The following is a 25,978-nucleotide window of genomic DNA, read 5'->3' as shown; positions in this document are numbered from 1 at the left end:
GGAATTAGAACTTCTAGTGAACAATAAAATCAAAACGGACGATGAACACTATCAGAACTTTCGATGAACAGTAATTTTAGACTTTCATATTAGAGTTATCTTGCTTGATTCGAATAATCTTTATCTCACCCTAGGATTGTAAGCTTCATATTGGTTTAGGGTGTTTGTGCACTAGTTGAGCCTAGCATATTTAGTTTTTCTCTTGTGAAAAATTCGCTAGTTTATTTTCGCTGCAAGTTTAAACGAAATAGTAAAAATGGCAAACCTTTGGTAAAACACCTATTCACCCCCTTTAGGCGACATCATTATTCTTTCAATGGGTATGGATCCATCACCAATGAGGTCATAGGTGACGGATCGTAAATGTGACCCGTCACTAAAATACGTCTCCCATATACTGGGGAGGAAGACATAAGCGACGGGTAAACTAGTTACCCGTCACTTATGTTAAGACATAATTGTCTGGTTAATAGATTACCCGTCACTTATATTAAGATACAAGTGATGGGTAACCTTTTCATCTGTCACTTATATCAATACATAAGTGACGAGTAATAAGGTTACCCGTCACTTATTACTTAACATGAGTGATGGATAACCTCTTTACATGCCACTTATGTGTAGCTTAACCTGCAGGATTGTATTGTTTTCTGACTACATCATGAAGCATAGCCAGGATTTTACAGTTATCTTCTCCCTGCAAACAACAACAATGTATCCAAATCCATATCGAAAAACACATTTATATAAGAACTCACTTCATCGTAGAATTGCAAATTTTACAAAGTTCGAATCAATTCATCACATAATAGCAAAGGTTACAAAGTTTCAATCAATTTATATTAGGGTTTTTATAGTGAAACTCGTTGTGTGGGTTGATCACTTTTATGAACTCGGCGATCCGTTGTCGAATCTCTGAGAGTGCACCGACGTCAAAAAAATAAGCTGAAAAATCCTGCATAATTTGACGCGTAACCAATCTTATGTTACCATAAAATTAAACTAATTACTGAAATTAGTTACGAATAATCTTGTATTGAACTTACATAAGGGGATTTCATATCCTTTGCTCGGATCGTGAGGAGTATGTTCCATGCACATAGAGTCCGCAAGTGTTATCCGGTGGTTGTTGGTAGTACTGATGAAAAGAAAATTTACTATTAGATCAAAAGGAAAAAAGTACCAACAGAGAGCATTTGGTAATATGTTTGGTAGCATTTACTGTGAACTCGATCTTGTGTGTCAGTCTACGGCCATCTTTCGCGTTGTAGTTAGGATCAGCTCAAAGGTACTTGTCAAAAGACCTGCATAAAGAGGGATAGATTATGGAACATTTGAATGTTAGAAAAGTTAAATATGTAAACTAAGCCAGATAGAACTTACGCGTTGATGAGTCCTTTTACAACGCTGTAATCACGCTCTTTAGGTTTGCCTTTTGGTTCTATTGGTCTTGATGAGTCGAGGTACCATATCAAGTTTCACTTGAGGCAAATGACCAGTAAGACCTAGTGGCCACCGGTGTTGTGGACGCCCAATAGGTAGTCCATTTTGAAATATTGTTGCATTGCCCTTGCCATATAATCCACATCGTAGTCGCTATGAAGGTTGATGACCGAGATTGTAATGGCCTCAGGGTCAAGAAATCCGATGGGCTCCTTGTTCTTCTTTATTTCTTTGACCAAATGTCTACATATAAGAATATATTTAAATTCAAAATTTAGTGGTATTAATTAATAAATATACAATTTCAAAGAACTTACAATATGAACATCCATAATAACGATACGTCCATGGCATCAAGGTTGAAGATGTCATATAAGCCATTGAAATCCATAAGGAAGTAGTTGTCTTCAGTTAAGAAGTGTCATTGTTTATACTGCATGACTATGAATTAAGCATTGATGTCTCTAGAAGTCTGCATGTAGTAATTATCCAAGTCGACACATGCTTGTCCCATCCTTGTTAGGTCATCTACCGTCATCAAGGGTTTCCCATATTGGAATTTTGTGTTGGCACTAGTCCATGCTGCTCCAATGTCTGTGGAATTATTTGCCGGTACAATAGCCTTTGACCTCTTCGGTAGGTGCTTCTTTAAGTCTTTATTCTCAGCTCCCTTTTCCTTCTTCTTTGGGCTCTCTAGGGGAGACAAAATTGGAGCTGGAAGTGAGGCCACCGGATGTGGAAGAGAAGGTAGTGAAGCCTTCTTCTTTGAAGGAGGAGGAAGTGAGGGGCGAGGCGGCGGTTCACTTGAAGCTTGTCCAGATAGGGATGCACTGGAGACCACAAGGTCGTCACTCTTCTACTGGATACCTTTGACGAAGAGCTTCACCCAGAGTTGTGACTGCGTCATTGGGGGAGCTCCAACATGTGATCGGTGATATTGTTATGTATCATGTCCACCGTAAACGCAGCATACCCAGCACATATCGGGACCATATGTAAGAAATGGACATCTGTATGCACCTGGCTCCTTGCAACCTCAATGTAATACCCGCTAGACCTGATTATAAGGCTGTGGGGCATGAGCCCTTCTAGCAGGTCAATTGTATACAGCTCAGTCACGGTGGCTACTGGTTGACCTCCTTGGAGGCGCAACTACTCTTCTGTGCATTTCCAGGGCTAGCTTCCTCTGGGATGGAAATCTCTATTCCGTGTGCTGCAAGTGTTTGCATAAACTTTCTGGATGATGTCCCGTATCAATGCATCCACGTCCATTGCACCTGACCTCTTCCTCTTCTTGTACATTCTGAGGTCTTCGGGGAAGTCAAATTTTCAGCCCTGAGAATTGGATACACCTCACACTCGCCCTGGGTGCTCCTGGTTTCCTAGCACTGCTGAGAGAACATCATGTTCCCTAACCCCGGTGAAAGAACCTTGGCTAGCTTCAGCTGCCTTTTCTTTTACTTTGTCTGCAATTGATTGGGTTTTGCTGTTTCTAAATGTGATTTCTCCACTTTCGGACAGCTCACCCTTGCACGTAAATATGACCACAATAGTCCCAGGAATTGCAACCAAGGATTCTCACGGTCTTCTTTGGCTAACTTTTCATCCTACGTTTGCCATTTCGCCCTTTTCCCCATGTACCCGTTTGCACCGATCTTGTGGTTGTGCTTGTTCCTAGCCCAAAACTGCTTCTTCCCTTCACTCTCCTTTTTGAACTGCTCTTACTTCTTCATCTGCACAAAAGTATCCCAATCTTTCTCTTTCAAGTGCTTGTAGCTCTCGATGGGTGACACTCATTTAGCCAAGTACCGATTAATAAGCTTGCTCTTAAAGCTTCGGTGAAGTTTCACGATCGCTTTCATTGTTACATTGACCGTGACGATCGTTTGATGCTCACTCATGTTTCCAGGGTAATCCAGATACTCCTTGACGATATTATCAAATAAGTCCCTCTTCACTTCATCACTGAGGTCATCGAATTTAGTCGTTATTGGCACCCTCTCACGAAAAATGAGCCATGTGACCCTCCAGAATCTATTCAATGTCTTTTCATCCATAGGCAGCCCGTCAACATCGATTCCCATGATTGTAACCTTGTCCGTCGATCACTGTGTTTTTGACCTTGGCTTTCACGCTCGTGCACTACTACCAACTGTCTTGCATGGAAAGTGCGCTTCCTCCATCTATAGAGAAAACAAGGAGGTTGATATGAACAAAAAATATTCTTTCATTCATGAAATATAAAATGCATTGAATCATATTAATACCTCTTCGACGGGATCGTAATCGGAGCTACCTGCCCGACGTCGGCTCTCCCACTCGCACGAAATAGGGCTTGGGCTATTCCACGAGCGCCAACTTTCGTTGTTGCCGGAGGAGGACGACGGGTGTGGGCTTGGACTCCTATCCCCACATCTTGTGCCGGGGCTGGCTCTAGTGTGAGCATCCTCTGTGCTTGTAGTTTCTTAGGGGTGATAGTCTTTTTCTGCCCTATAGTTTCTTAGAGGAAAGAAAAATAATTAAGGCTAAGAACAGGGTGGAATCCTGGGGTTCATACCAATGCAAACAAGTGTAAATGCTCTGGTTTTGTAAGTAGAAGGGGATAATTTGTTTATTCTGTAACGTAATGGATTATGGAAAATTGAAACACTTAAACAAGACAATTTGGAAAGTAAAGGAGGGTAACATAGTGTCAAGTTGTACAACGAACCTGGTTCATGGATATTGGTAGCACTCTTACTAAGGTTGCTTGGATTTTTAAGCATAAGCCAAGAGTTGATTATAACCACTTATTTCCTTCAAGTGCTTCAGGATTTGTGCAACTTCTGTTGAAGGCATAGAGCCAGTAATTCCTTTTACATATTTGACACTCTGCATCTCATTCAAGAAAATAGGAAGAAGGAACATTTTGCCTTTTTGTTTCCCTACTTACATGAAAATTGTAAATGACCATCGGAGGGCAGCTCAATTCCTGGGCACTTTCACCCGGATGTTTTCTAATCAAGCTAACTTATACAATATGATTCCTTGGCATGGGTATAGAAAGATTAAGGAAAGGTTTGTGCCTTTTTTTGGTTGTAGGGCACATTGCTCGGCATGTGATTGCTTTTACATATTTATATTCTCGGCATAACATGTTATGGTTGCCTCATGATAAAATACAATAAGTAGTAAAAAGACTCTAGATAAACTAAGGAGGTTTCAAGGAAAGACATATGTAAACTTTTTAGTATATGCAGCATATTAATGCAAAATTAGCATATTTAGTAAACAAAAAATAAGTATAGCGTCATAGTCACATGTCAATCCACTTTAGAACTTCAAAAGAAAATATTGGCCTAGTTTTTGCATGTTCACCACACACCTGATAGTGTGCAAATCCATAGCATAGATAGCGCAATATGTGCAGCAAAAGTTTGGATTGCAATTTTGATCTATGGTACATGACAAGAGACCTCTTCGCAAGCTATAACATTCAACGCATGCAATGGATAGCTCTGCTGATTATAAAGAGCAATCAGCTTCACCTTAATAATCATCTAAACATCACTAACAAGAGAAGGTGTCGATGGTGAAAGCTAAACATCACTAACAACGCATGCGAAAACTGATTTTTGATATCTAAGCTTTATCCCAATTTAAGCAAGTTTTTAGGTACTAGGCTTTAAAACCAATTTAACAGAAATCTTGTCATGATTAAATTCAAAATCAGAACAACCAATAAGCATTGATGAACTAGATCAATCCCGCCATTGTAGCCATTGTAGATGAGGAAGCATCTACATCAATCGGTATGTTAGTTTCTGAATTTGTTAACTTCAAACTGCAATATTAACTGACCTTCTTATAATTTATAGAAAATAGATTTTTTATCTCTAAGCATGCAGATATACCTAGGACAAGTCGTAGGTACGTATACATGCCCAGAGAAAAAAAAACGCCAATACCATATCAATCGGCACATGTGGATAATCTCGTAATTATGTTAAGTCATCAATTGCAGAATAAGAAAGTACCAAACTAGTTACTCACTGGGATGTGATGGTAACATCTAAAACACCGATATAGCGATACACATCTAATATCATGACATACATATCTAATAATAAGCCAACATATTTTGAACTAAAATACATATCTAATTTCAGGATCTAAATTGGCTAACTAAAATTGCTAACTACAATTTGCTAACTTGAATTTGAGAACTAACTCAGGTGTTTCGTGGCCCTTCCAGGTAAGAAGGATATATGTCATTGAGGATCTAGATGTCAGGAGTACGAGGGTGGTCACCCGGACCCAGACAGCCGGATAGGATGGAGCGTCCACCTCCATGCTGTGTAGATCTACGCCCTCCACCTCCACTGCCACTATTGCTCGCCATGGGGACGTCGAGGAGGTGGCGATGGGCCGACGCGCGACAAGGACGAGGAGGCGGTGGAGGACCGATGCACGATGAGGATGAGGAGGTGGCGGTCGGCGTGACACGAGGAGGAGGAGGCAGCGGGCTGACGCACGACGAGGAGGAGGCAGCGGGCTGACGCACGACGAGGACGAGGATGAGGAGGCGAAGAGCCGATGCGCGACGAGGAGGCTGCGGATGGGGAGGAGTCGGCGGTCGGGGAGAAGGAGCGGCGTCAGGCTGAATAGAGCAAACGAGGAGAGCGGCTAAGTGCTGGATATACATATAACACAGGCATCAGTATCAGTTCTTAAACTCCCGTGTGCGAGTAATAATTGAGGAGTTAAGAACCGGCACTGATGGTTCTTGGCGCATCAATCGTGGTTTTTGCGCGGGAGTTTAAGAACCAGTACTGATACGTCAACATTGCCAATTACGCTTGAACCGACATTGATGAGGCGCTATTTATGACCTTTTCTGTAATAGTTGTTGGGGATGACCTCCCGCCCTCCCCCCCCCCCCCCCGTCTTCGGAGGGTAGCTCGAAGTCTACTGGAAAGGTCGCATGCTTGCCATTGCAATTTCGTTTCAGGGACTTCATCTGAAGGTGGCGAAGATTGCGAAGCTCCATCAGTCGAAGGGTGTAGGCGCGCCCGCATTCTCGATTTCCCGTGCCGGTGAAGACGTAGGCAAGCCTTCGACCGAAGGACGAAGCCCGTGCCTGCGGTCCTGAGTGATCGCGACGGCTGAAGGTAGAAGCCGACCTTCGCTCGGGGGCCGAAGGCCATCTGACGGACGACTGAGTGGAGAAGACTTCGGCAGATCTTCGGAGACGAAGATCACCGCGGGATAGTGGGCCCGTTTTAGTCGTTCAGGGCAGGGTTGTAATTATGTAATTATGCTCACTTGTACCATAATACCCCCGGATATTCCGAGAATGTAGCAGGTAAAAGGGTAAGATTTGTAAACCACGTCTGGGGTGGTCGAGTACGAGCTATAAATAGTGTCATACTGTACCCGGAGAATCGATCGAAAAACTGTTCCACCTCTAACACGTGTCACCCCGAGAACCCTTCGACATTCCCTTGACCGAAGGACCATATTATCTAGGATCTTGGTTCCAACAATAGTGTTTTGTAAAATTTGGAATGGTCATAAGAAAGTAGGATATAGATGCAAAGATGAATAGAGCGTGGAGAACTGAATGTTAGAAACGGTTATATTTGAGGATCATATGTGCTATGTGCAAATCCAAGTCATTTGAATAGCCTCACCTAGAGGGAAAGGGAGGGAGTATCCAATGTGTTAACCTGTCCATTCGAATAATTTCATGAGTGGGGAAAGGAAAAACCATAGCTCCTTTTAAGATTTTTTATTAGAGACATAAGTGGGTACCTAATTAGTAGTTATGAGTCACTATTTAATTTATATATTTTTTAACTTAATTAGGTGGAAGTGAATCTCTAGTTTTTTTTTTAGGCATGCCTAGTGACTAAAAAATACGAAACTTGCATTCCTATTTTTGATTGATTTTTCACTTGTAGTGCTCTGTTGCTTTGATTGGATTTTTTGAACCATAATTAGTAGGGCTCTTTTGGTTGTTAGCTTGAGACGTTAGAGCGTCGGAGGGGGAGACGAGGAATCGAGCGTATTTCCTTCTGTCATTTGGGAGACAGACAGTGATAAAAATCCAGTTATTCAAAATTCAGAATATTCAGAGAAAAACAAAGGATTCAGATATGTTGACTAATTAAAAAACGCATGCATCTGATCTGATAATTCTGTAGCACTAATCCGCCTGCATCCTAGCTAATTAATTCCTACAAGCATCTTAAGGCTCAAGTGCAGGGAATAATTGAACTGCAAATCAAGCACCATCATATCAGGGAGGCCAATTGCTGCAGGAACGGCCTCGGGAATTTTCAGCCCACGTGGTATCCAAATGGTGAACATTTTTCTATATTTTCTAGAGAGGAAAAGAAAAATTAAAAAACTATACGACCATTTTAGAATTTGAGAGAAATAGACTCCTTCAATCCATTCAGTGGATTGAAAGTAAATATTGCCTACTAAACAGATAAAAGGTTAATCTAAATGCCTATATGGATAAAGAAATGGTAGCAGAGGCACTTTCCACCCGCTGTATGGACGCATTCTCTTAGCTCTTATTTGTTCCACTGTTATTGATTTTTCAAAATAATTGGTTTGCACAACTGAGGAGTGCATTCTGGCATGCTATACTTCTGTACAACAATAATCATTGGGCAATCATTGTAACAGGTTATTTTAATATATCTTGCATGTATTTTTTTAATACAACAGATGGATCATGGATGACGGGTACATTCATCACTTTGAGATGAACTAGCATGGGTCACATCAGTTCCCAATCCTCTATCATGCAATGGACCCACTGTCAGGGTGCAAACAAATCTTCAGAATTCCATCTTAAAAATCATAAAACGATCAGATTTGGCGTTTTTTTCTCTCTCTTCAATATGTTTGATTATTTCATATTTTCATGAGGTTAATTTCAGACGAAGTTAATTTCATGAGGTTGTTCGATTTCAAGTACTTCCGCGTACCATAAGTTCTATTTCTTGCACGCTTTTGGTGTTGTTCATTCAATAATATTTGAGGAAAATTCGTCAAAGAAACTAGATGGGTTTCATGAAAGACGAAACTTGGACAAGATTTGGATTGTGGATATACCGTAACCACATCCGGTTTAGAGCTCTGAAGTTTTTTCCTTTTTCCACTGATGTTTGTTGGGTAAAATTGCTCACCAAGCAATTCAAGCTTAAGAAAGGTACATGAATTGCCTGGAATTAAATATGGATTATTCTCACACATCATAATTTGTTTTTTTTTTTGTTATGCTTCAGTGCAGTCTGCTACTAGTTTAATAGAAAGTAAAAAAAAAAAAGGGGTCAGGGCTTGCGATACTGTAGGAACCCAGGGCGATTTGTAATTTTGTACCCACCATGTAAATAGAGGTGGAGGTGCCCTTCTGCTAGTTCTTCCAGTACATCAGCAATCAGAAATTGCTAGTGGATCTGCAGCTGTGAACTATGAAGTCAAATGTAGGGTTGAGATTGCTTTCAAACCAAAAAAAATGTAGGTCGAGATTGACCATTGTTAGTACATGGTTTTTGCTTATGATCTAAATCTTACTTTGGTTAGATCAAAATCTTAATTTGGTTTTCAAACAGTGACGAATCTAGAATAAAAAATTAAAGACTCTTTCTCCTTCCTCCTCATATCTCTTCTCCTTTTCTTTTTTTCTCTTCCGTACCTAAAAATTAACTAAAAATTAAAGGAGGAATGAGAGGCTTCAAGAGCTTAAGGCTATCTCCAGTAGATACTTTAAAAAATTATCTTCTATAACACTATTACATCATTCTCTATTTTTTTTCTTCTTCAATAGCTACCTATTTCCTAAGTTACATTACTCTTCTCCTTTTCTCGGGCCAACAGTCATACACAGCAACAATAATGCAGAGTCCTTTTTCCTTCGGCAAAGTTGCCGCCCGAAGCAGCAGCCTGCATCACTGTTGAACTAGATACCAATTCTGTTGGACTTGGATACAGCTATCTCCGATAGCTAAAAAGTACCAAAACGCGTTGCAACAATATTGCAGAATGGAGATACGGATTCTCAGATGGCCTAAGACCCATGTGGATCGCCGCTGCTTTCAAAGCAGATTCTTCTCTTTGCTAGTAAATATCTGATCTTTCTGAGGTGCTTTCAGTGAAAATTCCAGTCCTAGTGCTTTGCATTTTGACTGTTGACCGATGCACTTGTACTACCTCCATTTCTGATTGCCATTTGGATGATCGGTATAAGTCGGCAGTAGAGAGAATTTTTTTTACAAAAGCATCAGAAAGTTGTGCTAGTAATTTTATATCCATGAAATCGACTCATATCTTAAGCGTGACCATTATACTGACAAAGATTGGAGCAAATCAAGCAAATGGTCATCCATCTCCCTTTGAAGCTTATCCACACGGTACACCTTGACAGCAACATTTCCATGGCCATCTTTAACGCAGATCGTGTCCGATGATGAGGATGGCCCGAAATCGACACGCCAACTTGTTCGTCGCAGTTGCACCCTGACCAGGGAAACGTTTCACTCGCTCGGATAATTCGAAAGGGTCGTGCTTCCTACTGAGCTATACAGGTTTGGGATTGCCCGTGTCTTGTGCGCCAGAGAATCTCTCGCCGTCGACTCCGTCTCCAAAATAGTACAAAACACGAGTGCAACTTATGTTGTATTTTTTTATGTTCTTATTTAACGCTTTAGATCATATCAATAATCTGTGACTGTTGAGAGATTTTTTCTTTTTATACATGCTGCTAAGCAGTGCATGGAATAGGCCAGGCACCACGGCAGTTTGACACGGACGGCTGATGAAGGCTGCATCACGTCAGAATATCAGATCAGCCGGGGCATCTAGCATACAAGTTGTATGTGCGATTTGACCCTGGCCCCATGGGCGTGGAATTTTTTTCCTTTTAACCCTTTTTTTTAAAACATATTCTACAAATAAACTTTTATAAAAATAATTTTTAAATTTAACATCTTAGTAGCTACTATATATATATATATAACATTTTACATTAGACTTATAAGATCATGTGTGACAGTTATTATAATGCTAATTGGCACGATGTTGTGTAATTTAACAACCACAACAATAATTCATTTTTTATATTGTTTTCTCGTAGGTTCATTCGTAGAAAAAGTTTTTGAAAAATGCTAAAATATAAAAAGTCCACCCCCATGGGCTCCAGGGCACATACACACACAAATCCGGCAGCCTACTTGCGCAGAGACGAGATACGACCTCCGTTTCCAAAAGGAACCGAACCCTTGTTAGGGAAGAGGAGAGAGGTTTTGGCCTTGGTATCGTATCCCAGCAGGAGAAAACGACGTCTCCAAGCACCCACCTCTCCCTGTCACGTACACAGTATTCTATACCGGCCTACAGAATCATCCTGTGTCATATAGTTGCCATGACATGCATCAATGGTGGACACGGATCCTCTGCATTAAGGACGATTAATGCAGAGGATTACTGTTTATACAGTAATATGAGTCTGCTGCTGTAGTCCTCTGTATTAATTTATTACTGTTCACTGAGGATACTGTAGCTGCAGTGTTTAATTCTGCTGTGCCACGGACCTGTACTGTAGCACTAGGTACTGTAGCGTACTGCAGCAGTTGCTCCAATCCCTCCATCTCCAAATCAACGACTGTGGAGTGCTCCTAATGCACTTCACTGTAACTCTCTGCAGTTGCCAATGGCAACTGCAAAGGATCCGTGTCCATCAATGATCAAGCTGATCTGACCTAGCTTTGGCAGTAACATAAAATGCAACAGTTGTTAACTGCATAATAGAGTAGTAGTACTGTTAGTTCGGAGCCCGTGGTGTTTTTTTTCTTTCGCACTAGCAATAATAAAGTGGAGTGACATGACATCTCACCTTTCCGACCATTTTTCTTTTTTCTTTTTTTTTGCCTCCGACTCTGAGTACAAACATAGTATCGAAAGATGTCTCAAACTTACGCCTACCACATGCGTAGTACGTAAATTCAAGCATACACAGATCTATACCTGTACACAAAAATGAAGAATATGTCATTTGTATAGGTCGAAGTTGTGGCTTCACATGAGTTTACCGGGACTGGTGCAACAACCATTGATGTCTAAGGATCTTTTTGTTTGAATTTTTGTTTTTGAGCTTTTTTAAAAAGCTATGTTTTTATCTTGTTTGAAAAGCTGTTTTTGAAAATAGGTTGTTGATTTTTATAATAAATTTTTAGCTTCTCAGTCCATAACTTCTCAGAAAAACGTATCTCAGCGAGCTTATCAGTTTTAGTTTATTTTCCTCAGAAATAGACTTCTGGCTTCTCCAGAAACCACTTCTCTAGAACCCCGTTTGTTCTGACTTTTAGCTTCTGCCAGTAGCAGAACCAGAACCAGAAGTAAAAAAACAAACAGGACCTAAATGTCAAACTCAGGTGAGTGGGCTGTACAACGGCAACGCTCACCACCACGTTACAAGCGTGTTTGTCTTCCGACCATTTTTTATGGTTTTAGGCTTCTCAACTCTTGGCCACTGTACTATGTTGCGAGAAAATTTATTTCTTCTTGCGAGGACTTCTGCCCTAAATTTGTCCTAGCATCTTTTGCTCTTTTCATGCGTGTTGTTGCTGAATTGATAAATCGGAGCGAATAATTCATAAACAATTTAAATTTTTGTCTGATCCTTTATTCTTTCAAAATCCAAAATACCCTGTATTTCATTTTTGTCTGCTCCTTCTCTATTATTCTTTCAAAATCCAAAATTATAATGGCATCCGCCTGATTTTGTGAATTATAATAATATTTTTTAATCGATAAAAATATAATGACATCAATCTAATTAACTCTTAATTTAATCTACTCTTCACCAATCCCTAATAACTTCTCTTTATCGCTACTACTTAAAATTAAAAATAAGTAGTACACTTCCTTCCTACTGTCTACCTCTTAGGTCCATGACCTCCGCACACGTGGGCCCGGCATGTGCTCAAGCGTGGACCCTCGCACTCCCGCCCAGGCGTTGCCGCACCGAGAGTGAGCGCACGCTCACACGTGAGCAACTAGTAATAAAATAATCGTTTATACTACGGTACGGTTGTACTGCTGCGCCACTTGGCTTGCTCGACCGCGTCATTATGATTAGCCTCGCTATGCAGATGCACCCTCCCCGTCCCACGTATTTATGTGTCAGGCCCCTCGTGCTGCTACAGTAAATTGCTGAGCTTCTGTTGGCAGTTGGCAGCACGACCTGCACGGTGCACGTACGCTGAGACCTTTGGTTTTGCTCGTGAATGGGAGCAGTTTTTTTTTATATCTGTATTTGGTTCTTAAAAACATGATAACTTTTGATGTTAAAATCTAATTTTGATTATTTTAAATTCTATAGAAAGCTTATTCAGAGGGTTACACATCCCAATTGAATTCATAACCTCAAACAAATTGGATTAAATTAGGAACCATCCAAAACTAAATTCGGACACTTCCACACTTTCCGCACCAGAATTTCTAAAAATAATTCTCACTTGATTTTGGTTAGAAACTATTGATCACTGAGACAAGACAATTAGTTCTACATTGTATCCCTCTTAATAGTGTGGCATGTCTATACTTAAAATCAAAGATAAAACTCGTTTGAACCACTTTGAGCTTTTGAATAACTTTCAAGTAACGTTTTTTCATTCAAACCTTGAGTATTGCCAACTTCTATATAATCTTTACTCCATCTCTTCTTGATTTTTCATATGATTGATGTGAATTATTCATAGGTTTCTATGGCCTCAGACGGTCTATTGGCACAAAGCATTCACTCACTCTTCACCACCGTCTTGGTCCTTCGGTGCTAAGCCATTTACTTGCCCTTCACCATGGATTGTCCATCGCAGTCGAGTCTTGCTTGTCCTTCACCGTCTTACCATAGAAAACCACTTTGTATTCGACATCTTCAAAAAAATTATTTTATCAAATATGGAGTCCACTCTTGTTTTTCACTCTTAGCATATATGATTTCACTTCAACTTATGCTTTCTTATGGATCCTAACCCTATCTCATTCTCAAGCATAAAATACATGGATTAGTTCATAAAACCTAATTGATAATTTTTGTAACTTAAGTTACTTGATCTCTACACGTAACTTATTAGCTTTCATGCATATTGTCAATCTTTATATAGAACCTAACCTCACTCATTCTCAAGCACATATCACACGGGTTAGTCCATAAAACTCTATTGGACATTGTCATACTTTTAGTTACTTGATTTACACAAGTAATTTAGTCTTCAAATTTATTATCAATCTTATTGAATATTTTCTTCTCTTTATAAGCATCATTTAAAGCTTATTTATCTTGATGCATTTTTAATCTCCTTATTTATCTAGAGCTCATATATATCTCTCAATACATTACCTATGGAACAAACTACTAACAAACTTAACACCGTTGTTAGTCTATAGATATTATAATTAATTATTAAAATTATATATAAGGGTTAGATGTACTTTCAGTTATTACGTCATTTTATACTTAATGTTACTACGTCTAAAATTTATATTTTTATTATAATATACGAACATTTAGCAAGGGTTTGTCCGTTTAAAAAGTTGCCCAACAACCTCAAGACTAGGTAATTCCAGCTAAAAAGTGTAAAACAGGCCGCTTGTAACGGCAGCTGGCTAACCTCTTTTGACCGTAACCACGTCCACGCTGTCTCGTTCAACAAAACCGGAGGGGGTAGGCACCCACCGGTGGTGATCGAAATACGCGGGGACTCGGGGTGCCCTCCGCAAAAGCGAGAGAGAGAGGCGAAGCGAGAGAGAGGAGGAGGACGAGGAGGAGGAGAGGAGTCCACGTGAGTGAGAGGGAGAAGAAGAGGGAGGAGAGATCTCCCCCCCTTCCTTCCCCTGCCTCTCTCGTCCCCTCCGGCGCCAATTCGGCATGGATCCCCCCCGCGGAGGTCAGCGCCCCCCCTCCGCCCACGGTTCCTCCCTGGGTTTCCCGGTGGTTTTTTTTGGGGGCCAGGTTTGGCCCACGGCGCGCGGCGCGGCTCGATCCGCGCGATTGGTGGTTTAGCCTGCGGGTTAGGCGGCGCGGGCGGGGGCGATTGCGTGCGGCGAGGCGGGATTTCGTGGCGTGCGCGTGGGTTGGGATTTTTAGGGGTTTGCGAGCTCTAGGCGTGCGGCGGCGGCTGGTGCGTGGTGCTCGTCTTCCCAATCCGAGATTTGGCGTTTGGGGTTTGATGCGTGTGAATGTTATGTTTTCGCTCTTGGCGATTTCTACTGTTCAATCGCTGGTCTGGTTAGTTAGACGCCGATGCGTGATTCAGCTGGCGATGGAGCTCAAGGCACGCGGATGTCGCCGCAGCTACTGTCAGATGCTCGGATTCGTGTGCATGCGGTGATGGCTACTCGCATTGCGCGCTTTCCGCCCGTGGGAGGTGCGGGCGGCAGGGTTTGGTGGCTTTACGTCGTTTTCCAGGGCTGTACGTTTCCACGGCTGGTGCCTCATTGTTGGTAGCAGTAGTATCTCTTCTGAGATGGGAGAAAGGCTCGGCCGGTGGTTCAGCTGCTACGGGCTTCTGTTGGGGTATTGTATGTTGTTTGGGTTGGTGGGATGGCATTGACTTTGGGATTTTCATTCACATGCATGGGTTTGCTTGCTTTGTGGATGTAGTTGCTTTCGGTACGCTTTGTCGATTAAGTTTGTTAGAAGAGTGGCTTTAAGTCTGCTTCCATTGATGCTGTCTACAGGTAGAGGTAGGCAAACAAAAAGTTTAAGTTTGTTAGAAGAGTGACTCTAATCTATCTCGCCTCCCATCGGTGATGTCTACAGGCAGAGGCTAGGCAAGTAGAAGGCTCCTAATATATACGGTGCACCTATAGCTCCACTAAATACGGCTCCTGGCTGGTGCCAGATTCTGAGTTTCATAGAAGAAATGCTGTGCATGTCTACTCCACGTTATCAGTTGCAAAAATGCCTATAGATATGGAAATACTGAGGCATAATTATCTTCTATTTTTAGAATATATTTGCAACCATTCTTGTTTCGCTGATGTCTTCAATTTTGTGGGTCCCCTCTGTGAAGAAAGAGGATAATAGTAAGGGAGGGAACTGGCAATAATTGGCAGCATTAAATTGAGATCAAAACACATGTCTTAGGACAGGACACAAGACACCTTTGTGAATGTTAAGTAGCTAGCCCGATTGGGTGTTTGAGTCGAATAGAATCAGGAAGATCGCGTGGGTCGGCGAGTAAGAGATGAACATTGACCGTTTTACGGTCTGGCATCCACAAGAGAAAGTGGCACTAATCTTCTCAGTGTGCCCCTGGACTAGGGACTGGACGATGCCCCAAGTTGAGGGACTTCCCAAGGGCACCACAATCACTTGACCCTAAGACCACAGGAGGAGGGGCAAATATGTATTTCACGTGTGCTGACTCAGAAAAAGGAGATGGGGTCTGTGCTGACATATGCTGGATAATTTGACTTCTTTATTTTATCTAGTGTAGTTTAATTTCTAAGAAATTGGTTCTCTTATTAAAGTTTGAGGCCTTAAATTGAGTCAATCATGCATGTAATAGATGATGGTTGTTAGTGTGAATTGGCAAACTAAGGAAGCTTGATAATATATGTTGGAATGATTCCCCCAAAACCTCATAGCCAGCCACTCTTTTCCTTGACTGCTTTATGGGACCTAATGAATTTAAAGTTTTGTATTTTGGTCTCAAACTTTGTTGATGTGTTATTGTAAATATGGATGTTTAGAAGTTTCTTTGATACATGCTTATTGGCCTTCTATATCAGTACGCGTATCTGATGATGCATGTAGAGTCTAATGCTGCAAAAGCTTGAATTATATTTGATATTTATCAAATGGATATTAATATGTTGTATTGTTATCTTGCTCCAGGAACTACTATTGATCCTGCTAAATGTCGATTGATGAGTGTGGATGAAAAGCGAGAGCTAGTTCGTGGATTATCAAAGTGTCCAGAAAGTGCTCCTGACAAACTCCAGTCATGGAGTCGCCGTGAAATTGTAGATATTCTTTGTGCTGATCTAGGAAGGGAGAGGAAATATACTGGATTATCCAAGCAGAGAATGCTAGACTATCTCTTCAGGGTGGTGACTGGCAAATCATCTGGCCCTGTGGAGCATGTGCAAGAAAAAGAGTCAATTCCTGAGCCCAACACAACTAACCATCAGTCCCCAGCTAAGCGACCGAGAAAGAGTGACAATCCATCACGATTACCAATTGCTGCAAACAACTCAGCAGCAGCTGATGTAACTGGGCCAATTAATAATGCACGCTTCTGCCAAAATGTAGCTTGCAGGGCTATTCTTAACCTGGAAGATAAATTTTGCAGACGCTGTTCATGCTGCATTTGTTTTAAGTACGATGACAACAAGGACCCAAGCCTTTGGTTGTTCTGTAGTTCAGACCAACCCTTCCAAAAAGATTCTTGTGGTTTCTCATGCCATCTTGAATGTGCTCTCAAGGATGAAAGAACAGGCATTCTGCAGAGTGGACAGTGCAAGAAACTTGACGGTGGCTATTATTGCACTCGCTGTTGGAAACAAAATGATTTGCTTGGGTATTGTTCTGTAGCATCTTTTTGTTACACAAATTTTCTATGCAACTCTGCTTTTTGTTTATGTGCTTCCAATTCCATTATTACTGCTTCATTGTCTTAGTTTGAGCTTTCTGTATATCTTGACTGATAAACATAACAAGTAGAGGTATCTTAGATTGATTGTTGTGAGACCTAGCCTTGATAATTTTCATATTTGTTTTGCAGATATTATTATTTTCTGGACCTTATTAATGGAAAAGAACAAATCTTTGCCAGAAAAAAACTTTTGTTGTTGCTTACTTGTACCATTCTTACGGATTGATCCTTGTATTGTTGTCATTATTTAGTCCAAAAACATACAGTGGATAATTGGATATTTCAAATTGGTACTTTTAGATGGGACCTCCTGTTCTCGTGTTTAAACTTTATGCAATGAGCTGTCACTGTGACTTGTTATACGCATTTCTACCTTGTAGAATGATGCATCCATCCATTTTCTGTCTGGAGTAAGAATTGTTCATTGGGGCAGACTGAGCCTTATGCTATGCTATTTTAGGTTTCAAACTTATAATATAGGTCTTCAACCCTATTTATTTTTCAGTTCTTCCAGTATATCCTTAAGGGACCTTGCTGTTCTAGTTTCAAGGGATGGAGTGAATGTTTTAGTTCAGTGAAATTTTGGGCATTTGGCATGGTTGTGAGGTGAGATATACATTCAAAGATGGACATAGCATGGATAATTTAATGTTAGAAACAGTTATTGTTGAGGCTCATATTTGCTATGTGCAAATCTATTTCATTTGAATAACTTCGCAAAGAGGGAAAGGGAGGGAGTTTACCCATTGAATTAGCTGGTTCATTTGAATTACTTCACAAGAGGGAAAGGGAGGAAGCATAACTTCCTTCAAGAATTTTTTTATGGATTTTGCACTTGTGCTCTGTTGCTTTGATTGGAATGTTTGAACCATAATTAGTAGGGCCCTTTTGGTATGTTAACTTGCCGAGCGACCACATGATTGTTAAATGCCCTTGCTCAGGTCCTGGAAGAAACAACTGGTGATAGCTAAAGATGCTCGACGGTTGGATGTATTGTGTCATCGGATTTTTTTGAGTCATAAGGTCCTCGTCTCCACAGAAAAGTACTTGGTATTGCACAAAATGGTTGACACAGCGTTGAAGAAACTGGAGGCTGAGGTTGGTCCTTTATCTGGAGCTCCAAACATGGGTCGTGGAATTGTTAGTCGACTTGCTGTTGGTGCTGAAGTTCAGAAACTATGTTCTAAAGCAATAGGTGCTATGGAATCTATGTTCTGTGGTGCATCTCTTGCTAACTCAAGAATTCAGCGTACGTTTCCATGGTTTCCATGCTCTCTACGTTAGAACTTAGACCTCACATATGCAATGTAATTGACTTATTGTGCATGTTTCCATTTTCAGGACCTTGTGCGATACCATCGAACTTCATAAAGTTCGAAGCTATAACCCAAACATCTGTCACTGTATTTTTGGATTGGGATCAATGTCCTATGCTTGTGCAGGAGGTAACTCGCTTTAATCTATGGCATCGAGTGGCTGCTACTGAATCCTACCCATCAAATCCGACTGCCATAATTCTTGTGCCGTCGAAGACATTACTTGTCACTGTACTTGAACCGGCTACAAGCTATATCTTTAAGGTTGTTGCTTTTAACAACTCCAACGAGTTGGGATCATGGGAAGTCAGAATGAAGACAAGCTGTGAGAAGGAAGATCCAAGGGGTTCAATGCCTGGTGGTGCTGGACTAGATCGAAATAATGGGAGCCCAAAGACAAACAGTGATGGTCAGTCTGATCCTTCATCGGAGGGTGTGGACTCGAACAATAATACTGCAGTGTATGCTGATCTAAACAAGTCACCTGAAAGTGATTTTGAATATTGTGAAAATCCTGAGATCCTTGATTCAGATAAAGCATCTCATCACCCTGGTGAACGTATTGATAACTTGCAGAATATACAGATGGTTGCAGGTAGGGTAACAGAAGTCACTGAGCTGGAAGAAGCTCCTGGGCTCTCAGCGTCAGCTTTGGATGAGGAACCCAATCCAAGTATTCAAACAGCGCTGCTCAGGGAGTCCTCAAACTCAGTAGAGCACAATCAAAGAAGCCTAGTTCCTAGACCACAGGACGTATCAAATGCACCAGCTGGAAATGAATTGGTGATTGTTCCACCTCGATACTCTGCCTTAGTGCCACCCACTGCACCCAGAGGTATGGAAAATGGCAAGGAGAATGGTGGAAGGAGCTTTAAAGGAAAACCTGGTGATAACATTCTTCAAAATGGCTCTTCAAAGCCTGAAAGGGAACCGGGCAATTCGTCAAATAAAAGAACATCAGGGAAATTGGATGACATTGGTCACAAGGATGGGTGCCCAGAAGCATCTTATGAGTACTGTGTAAAGGTGCTCAGGTGGCTGGAGTGTGAGGGCTATATTGAGACAAACTTCAGGGTGAAGTTTTTTACATGGTTTAGCTTGCGAGCCACCCCTCATGAGAGGAAGATAGTCAGTGTCTACGTGGATACTCTTATTGATGACCCTGTCAGTCTTTCTGGCCAGCTTGTTGACAGCTTCTCGGAGACAATATACAGCAAAAAGCGGTCTTCCATGCCCTCTGGTTTCTGCATGGATCTTTGGCATTAAGGAACTGGAGGTTCTTATCGTTCTCTTTGTATGGAGCATATTTGGCCCCATTCTTTCGTAGCAGATCGTTGCATTGATTCTTCATTGGAAATTTCATTGAAGTAGTTAACTTATACAATCTTCATTGAAACTTCCTTCGCTATGACAGTAGGTTTAATTTATCTGCAACTTTTATTTACTTTTGCTCCATAGTTTACAGTAGTATCATCTGTATCGTCCATGCCATTCTTAGAGCATCATGAGCTGTGCGATTCGGCCAGCTTAGGGGCATTATGAAATTGTGGCGGGCAGGCGGGTGGAACCGTTCTGTGGGATGAAGCAGGTGTCGTATCGACGTCGACAAATCCGAGCTAACCATATCTTGTCAGTAAAATTACTGCTGTATCTGGGGGAAATGCGGTGTGTTGCTGGCTTATGTGGGGAATGGGAGGAATTATGCTTAAGATGCAGAACGTCTGCCTTAATGTTATGTTGACTCGTGCTTCTCTATCTACTGCTTCTTTTGTTGGCATACCGGTGTGCTGTTTGAGCGCTTCCATTTAGTGATTTGAATTTTTTTGTAGCATGCAATGAAACTGTTACATGGCCAATATATGTATCTTAACCTTGCACAAGCGCGATCGATGCATGATGTGCAGGATTGTTTTGTTGACCACGAGCTGGAAGGCCCACATCACGGACCCGGATCCTCTGCCTTGCACCTGATCTGGGCTCTCCGAATTTTTGATTGGACGGTGCGTGTTTACCTTAACGCAGAGGGCTGTAGCTTCTCTGCATTGGCTTCTCCAATGTAGAGGATCTTAGTCCCCACATCACACAGGGTTGAGGCATGCAACCAATTTCGCCACCTTTTCATCGTCCAATTTCAAGGTTGAAGACGGTACATATTAATCAAGCATCAAAACAGGGAGTAGTAACGTTGCATCGCATCCCGGCATGGATGAAGATTGAAGCTAAGCTAGGCTGGCTTCAGTTCTAGCTGTTGGTGCTGCTGCCGCTGCTGGAGGGGAAGAGGAGGGCTTGTGGATGACGAATGACATGCACTGGCACTGACGCGAGCTGTCGAAGGCGATGAGGCGGATGTAGGCGTCCGGGTACTCTTTCCGGCACTCTTCCGCCTCGCGGAGCACCTGGGAGGCGTCGGTGCAGCCGAACATGGGCAGCTTCCACAGCGTCCAGTACCGGCCGTCGTAGTACCCCGGCATCTGGCTGTTGCTCCGGTGGATCCGCCCGGCCTGCAGCAGAGCAGTCAAAGGCTTGCATGACATCCCATGACCAAATTTAATGGAATTCTGATGGTGATGGACAGCAAGTAGGCATGCTTGTACCTCGTCAAACTCCAGGCAAGGCACCCATCCTTTGGACATGATGAACTCGATCTCCTTGGCGATGGATTCTTCGGTGAGGGGAGGCAGGTACGACAGCGCCTCGTACCTCGTGTTCGTGAAAGGGTTCCATGTCTAACCCATGCATCATCACATGCAAATCAAACGCCAGTTACAACTAGAATTCGGTGCATGAATCTACGATGCAAATCTATTTGTTGATGAGTTAAGCATGGTCACCTTCATGCAGTAAGTTCTGAAGCCATGGGACGCAGTCCTTGCCCTGCAAGATGGACCTGGCAGCCTCCTTCCGGCAAGCTTCGCCGGACGCAGGCTGAAGATGCTGGCGCCGGCGACCAGGCTGGCTGTCGTGTTGATGAACATGTTCTTGACAGAGAGCGAGAAGCAAGAGAGGCTTAGAAAAGAGACGGCAATGGCTGGGAGCAGCAGGCGAAGCTGGAGCGGTGATGCCAGCTTTAAACAGGAGAGTAGTTTGCCCATTGGTCGAGAGGAACGGTGGCTCCAAGATGGCAACTCTATGCGTCTGTAGTGTACGATGGGACCAGAGCAATGGCGATCTCTTCCTTCGGTGTCGTCGCCGACATTTTTATTCCTTCCTCACTTTACACTTTAGCGTGCCTGTCCAGCAGGCTGCTAAAGGAAAGTGTTTAGGCGAACATCTCCAATTGAAATAAATAAATAAATGAAAAGTATTAGGCTTTGTCACTTGTTTTTGGCTCTCTGATTGTTTGGAACCGCATAGAATCCACTGAACATAGTTTACAAGGGGCTTGACATGTGTCATTCAGAAGAAAACACAAATGCACACTAAAAGCAATATTTTCATACTATGCAAAACTGTAACATGATATTGTCAGCTAACTCGTTAAATATCCTTGATCCTTTATTGTAGACATGAAAAAAATGTAAAATCTCAGGCTAGAGGTTTCTGGCACTCCTGGTTCTGATCATGCCATGCTTCCGAGCTCTTGAACGAAGGCGTAGTATTCTGACATGGAGGGCAGACAACACAGAATTGATCCACATTTGCAGTAAGTAGAAGGGCTCAACGCTACCATGTGAGAGCTGCAAATTTGTTCTTAATTTACAGGTTGATTAATATATGCGGCACACACTACCAAAATGGCCCCAAAATTGCAGGGCTAAGGCACTATTTACAGAAGATTTATAGAGCCACTGCAGGTTCTAGTGTGAAAGACAATTAGACCTACTTCTAGTCCTCACTACGTTATACTGCAAATGATGCTCCCTTCACACTTGCATCGTTCAGAATGTCGACCAAGTCGTCGTCCAAAGCCAAATCCTGCACTCACAGTAGCAAAGTATAAGCCCTAGTTCAAATGTCAATATCTCCATCACAAACTGCAGCAAGTTCCAACTTCCAAGCTGTTGTCTAGATGATCAAACCACTTGTTCAAGTGACAATTGTACAATCCATTTCATCGAATTAGCTTTGAGATTCATGCCGGAGCTTTGAAAGGTAAGGCAACGGAAGAGGATTTCACTCGTATGAGTGAATCTTAAAGCCATTTCAACGGTAAGGATAGTACAAGCGGTTGCTCGTACAAGTGGTTTCACATGCATTTCTTGACTAGATGGTGAGCTTTGCCTTCTCACTGGCTGAACGCTGATGAACTTGATCCCTGGAAGACGAAGAAGAAGGAGAAGGAGAAGAATCTTTCGATGACGGCGTGACGAGCGCGTGCAACCGGGTCAACTCGGGCAGCACGACGGGCTCCAGGTCCGGCCGGTCCCTGCGCCGCATCTCGCAGCACTTGAGCGCGAGCTCGGCGAACTCCCGGCCGGGCCTCCTGCACCGGCCAGCCGGTCACGTTGCCGTCCAGGAGGTCGGCGAACGTGCCTTCCTCCAGCGCGTCGGAGACGGTGTACGCGAGCCCCATGGCGTCCCTAGCGGTGATCATCTGGAGGTAAATGACGCCGAGCGCGTACACGTCGGACTTGGTGCAGACCAGCCCCGTCTTCTGGTAGTACTCCGGGTCGATGTAGCAGAAGGTCCCCGTGGCGGCAGTCATGGTGGCGTCGTCAAGCGACCGCGGGATGATGCGGGCGATCTTGCTGACGAAGTCGGCGTCGAGGAGGATGTTGCCGGGTTTGAGGTCGCGGTGCACGAACGCCTCGGGCTTCATCTTGTGCAGAAGAGGCGATCCTGAAGCGGAGACGCCACGGCAGTGCTGGCGTGCCGGACCGGCAGAAGAGGCGGTCCTCCAGGCTGCCGTTGGTCATGTACTCGTACACCAGGCAGCCGTACTCCGGGCAGGCGCCCACCAGGTGCACCATGTCCGGGTGCCGGATGTTGTTCAGCAGGTCAACCTGATGATCATAACGCAACTTCCCTAAGTTATTTCTCCTTCAGGTCACAAAAATTTGTCGTTCTGGACATCAGCATGGTATCGAAAATACAACTTCCCTAAGCTAATTATTTCATCACAATTCAGAAAAACATAGCCTTTTATCAATGATGAATGCTGTTTGTTAAGAACATTAGATAAGTTTACCATGATGCCGAAATGGCAAAAAAACTCTGGGCAATTTTTTATGTAGTTTGGAAAGTAGGAATGCTAGTGACAAAGGGTATACTTTTATCAGACAAAATCAGCTTTGGACATACCTCCTGTTGAAACTGCTTCAGTCCCTGAGTTACATTAGAATGGAGGATCTTGATCGCCACAAGAGTACTGTCAAGTGTGGCTTTGTAGACCGGCCCATAGCCTCCTTCCCCAATCTTCAGCTCGTCGGAAAAACGGTCGGTTGAATTGGCGATATCATCCGGGGTGTATATTCTGCATTCGAGTCTAGTAGGGAGACACTCTAGCATCCTTTTTGTCTCGATTGGCCTCGGCAAGGCTTTACACTTCAGATCAAGTCTGTAAGTCTCTTCTGGAGCAGATCCGCGTCGACTATCATTTCTAGGTGAGTAGAATTTTGGTGGCAAGCGTCTCAAGATCGGGTGAACGGCATCCTGGGAACTATGATTTGTAAATTCCTCTATGATTCTTTCTCTGCGTTGAGTGTCCGAAGATAGTGTGTCAAGTGTCAAGAGTTCATGCTCTGGACCAATTGCTGACTGAGAACATGGTTCCGCATCCGGTCTGATTCTGTAGGGAGGGAGGTTGGAAGAGGAACTTTCTGGGTTTCTTGCCATCTCCTTTTGTATCTGTTCAACATATGCACATGAATTTTTGGTCAACAGGTGAGTGTGGTCCAAGTAGAATGCTTTAGATTTAGTTCAAGTTTAGAATTGGAGACACAATCAGTTTTACAATGTAAATCATAAGCATCAAGCTATGGAGATGGTGACGCAAATTCGAGGCTTTTTCACTCCTTCGCCAACTTCAGGGCACGCAAGAACACCATCTCTTCGCTTTACAAGCCAGACGGCTTGGTTTCCTCCCATCCTGCTATGGAGGAGATCTTATTCAGTCTTATCCATAGAGTTTTTTATTTTTATATTTTCTAACATAAATAATTAAATAAATATACCATTGATATAAAAATTTACACGAATAGCCACCCACCGATCTCTTATAGAGTTACTGCCCCTCATATTCAATTTGTATATGTTTGAATCTTGTTTGAATTCAAATTGAATTAAAAAGAAGAATATCATATGAAATGATAAAAATGCACATAAATAAAGTATTACAAAGGAACTCACTTTTTCACCATATAACTTAGGGCTGAAAATAATCTTAAAAATTATTCCATCACATAATAAGAATATTAGTGATTTTTCCTAGATTTTTAGAATTTTATTTGTGGCCATAATGTTATAAAAGTAGTCTTTTTTGAGAATTTTAATTTAAATTCTATACATATTTTTTTTCTATGAATCTAATTAAAATAGGTTGCATATAGATTATGAAACATGTAAAAAAGTAATAGCCTTTTTGGAGCAACAGAAAATTATTATTTTAAGTAGAGAAAATAAAAGGGAAAATGGGAGGAGCAGAGTACTTCTGTCAAGTACTGTTCACACACTGGCCACCTGTTCTTCCCAAAATCCTAACGCCCCTGAAAGTGCTGTAAGGGTACTGTTCACACATGGTTAACCGCCGTTTGAGGGGTTGTAATGGCGCGGTAAGGGCCAGTGCTGCTTATGGTGGTAAGGGCGGACTGTTTATCGAATCTTTTCGTTCGAAGTATATTTATTTAATTATTTATATAAAAAATAAAAAATAAAAAATTCTGCATCTGCATGCCACTCTCTCAAATCAAAAGCCAGCCCGAGCCCGGCCCAAAGCTCCGAAAGGCCCAAAGCGCGTGGTGGCGAGGGCGCGCACGCCAAGAAGACGGTTGCCGGCGGCGGGTCCATTAACGGCTGGTGCTCAGCTGGTTGGCCTCGATCTCCACCCGATGACGAAGCAAACGGTTTCTCTCCATCGGCATATCCAGAGCTTGCGAGTCCGGTCGGCATGCGGCAAGGAGCTGAGGTTTAGGCCCCGTTTGGCACGATTTCATATTCTTTTACAAACGATTTGGATTCAGTTTCTTTCTTGAAATATTATTACGTTGAATCAGAATCAACGTGTATAATCATTTAGCTAGTTTAGTAAATTCGGATTCTTCAAGATGGAACGTGAGAAGGGAATGTGATTTTAATGAGAAACACCATTCTCCTGTCAGTAAAAACATAGAAACTCTTATCTTAGTTTTTTTTAAGAATCAGAAACCAAATTAACTATTTGACAGTTTCTAGCAACAACCAAAAGCATTTCTCGCTACCAAAAGCACCTCTAATTTGCATGGACTCCCAGCGTCTTATCTTTCTTCAATTTGCTAATCGCCGACCGTGTTAGAAACTTACAGCCGACTTACGCTTCTTTTTCATGGCAAGCATTGGCCACTTGTAGCGTAAAATTAAAAGGATCGCAAATTAACCTGAATTATGAAACCACTCGTACAAAAGTAACTGGTTTCTCTTTTTCTT

The 25,978-nt window shown here is 42.3% G+C and overlaps 1 protein-coding gene and 2 pseudogenes across 1 annotated transcript; 1 reads left to right on the top strand and 2 right to left on the bottom strand.

The window, feature by feature from the left end:
- The first annotated feature begins 14,173 nt into the window (after positions 1-14,173).
- LOC133918375 (VIN3-like protein 2) lies at positions 14,174-20,195 on the top strand (annotated as a pseudogene).
- Positions 20,196-20,566: 371 nt separating this feature from the next.
- LOC133918376 (ribulose bisphosphate carboxylase small subunit, chloroplastic-like) lies at positions 20,567-21,541 on the bottom strand. The gene is made up of 3 exons (XM_062362236.1): positions 21,250-21,541; positions 21,013-21,144; positions 20,567-20,919 (listed from the first exon to the last, which is right to left on the bottom strand). The coding sequence occupies exons 1-3, from the start codon at positions 21,508-21,510 to the stop codon at positions 20,638-20,640; spliced, it is 675 nt and encodes a 224-aa protein (XP_062218220.1). The 5' UTR covers positions 21,511-21,541; the 3' UTR covers positions 20,567-20,637.
- Positions 21,542-22,258: 717 nt separating this feature from the next.
- On the bottom strand, positions 22,259-24,193 carry LOC133917311 (U-box domain-containing protein 52-like; annotated as a pseudogene).
- Between the last annotated feature and the right edge of the window lie 1,785 nt (positions 24,194-25,978).

The sequence above is a fragment of the Phragmites australis genome, chromosome 5, assembly GCF_958298935.1.
Source record: "Phragmites australis chromosome 5, lpPhrAust1.1, whole genome shotgun sequence".
NCBI classification, from domain to species: Eukaryota; Viridiplantae; Streptophyta; class Magnoliopsida; order Poales; family Poaceae; genus Phragmites; species Phragmites australis.
Note: the sequence above shows the minus strand (reverse complement) of the source record. Positions and strands in the feature narration are given on the sequence as shown.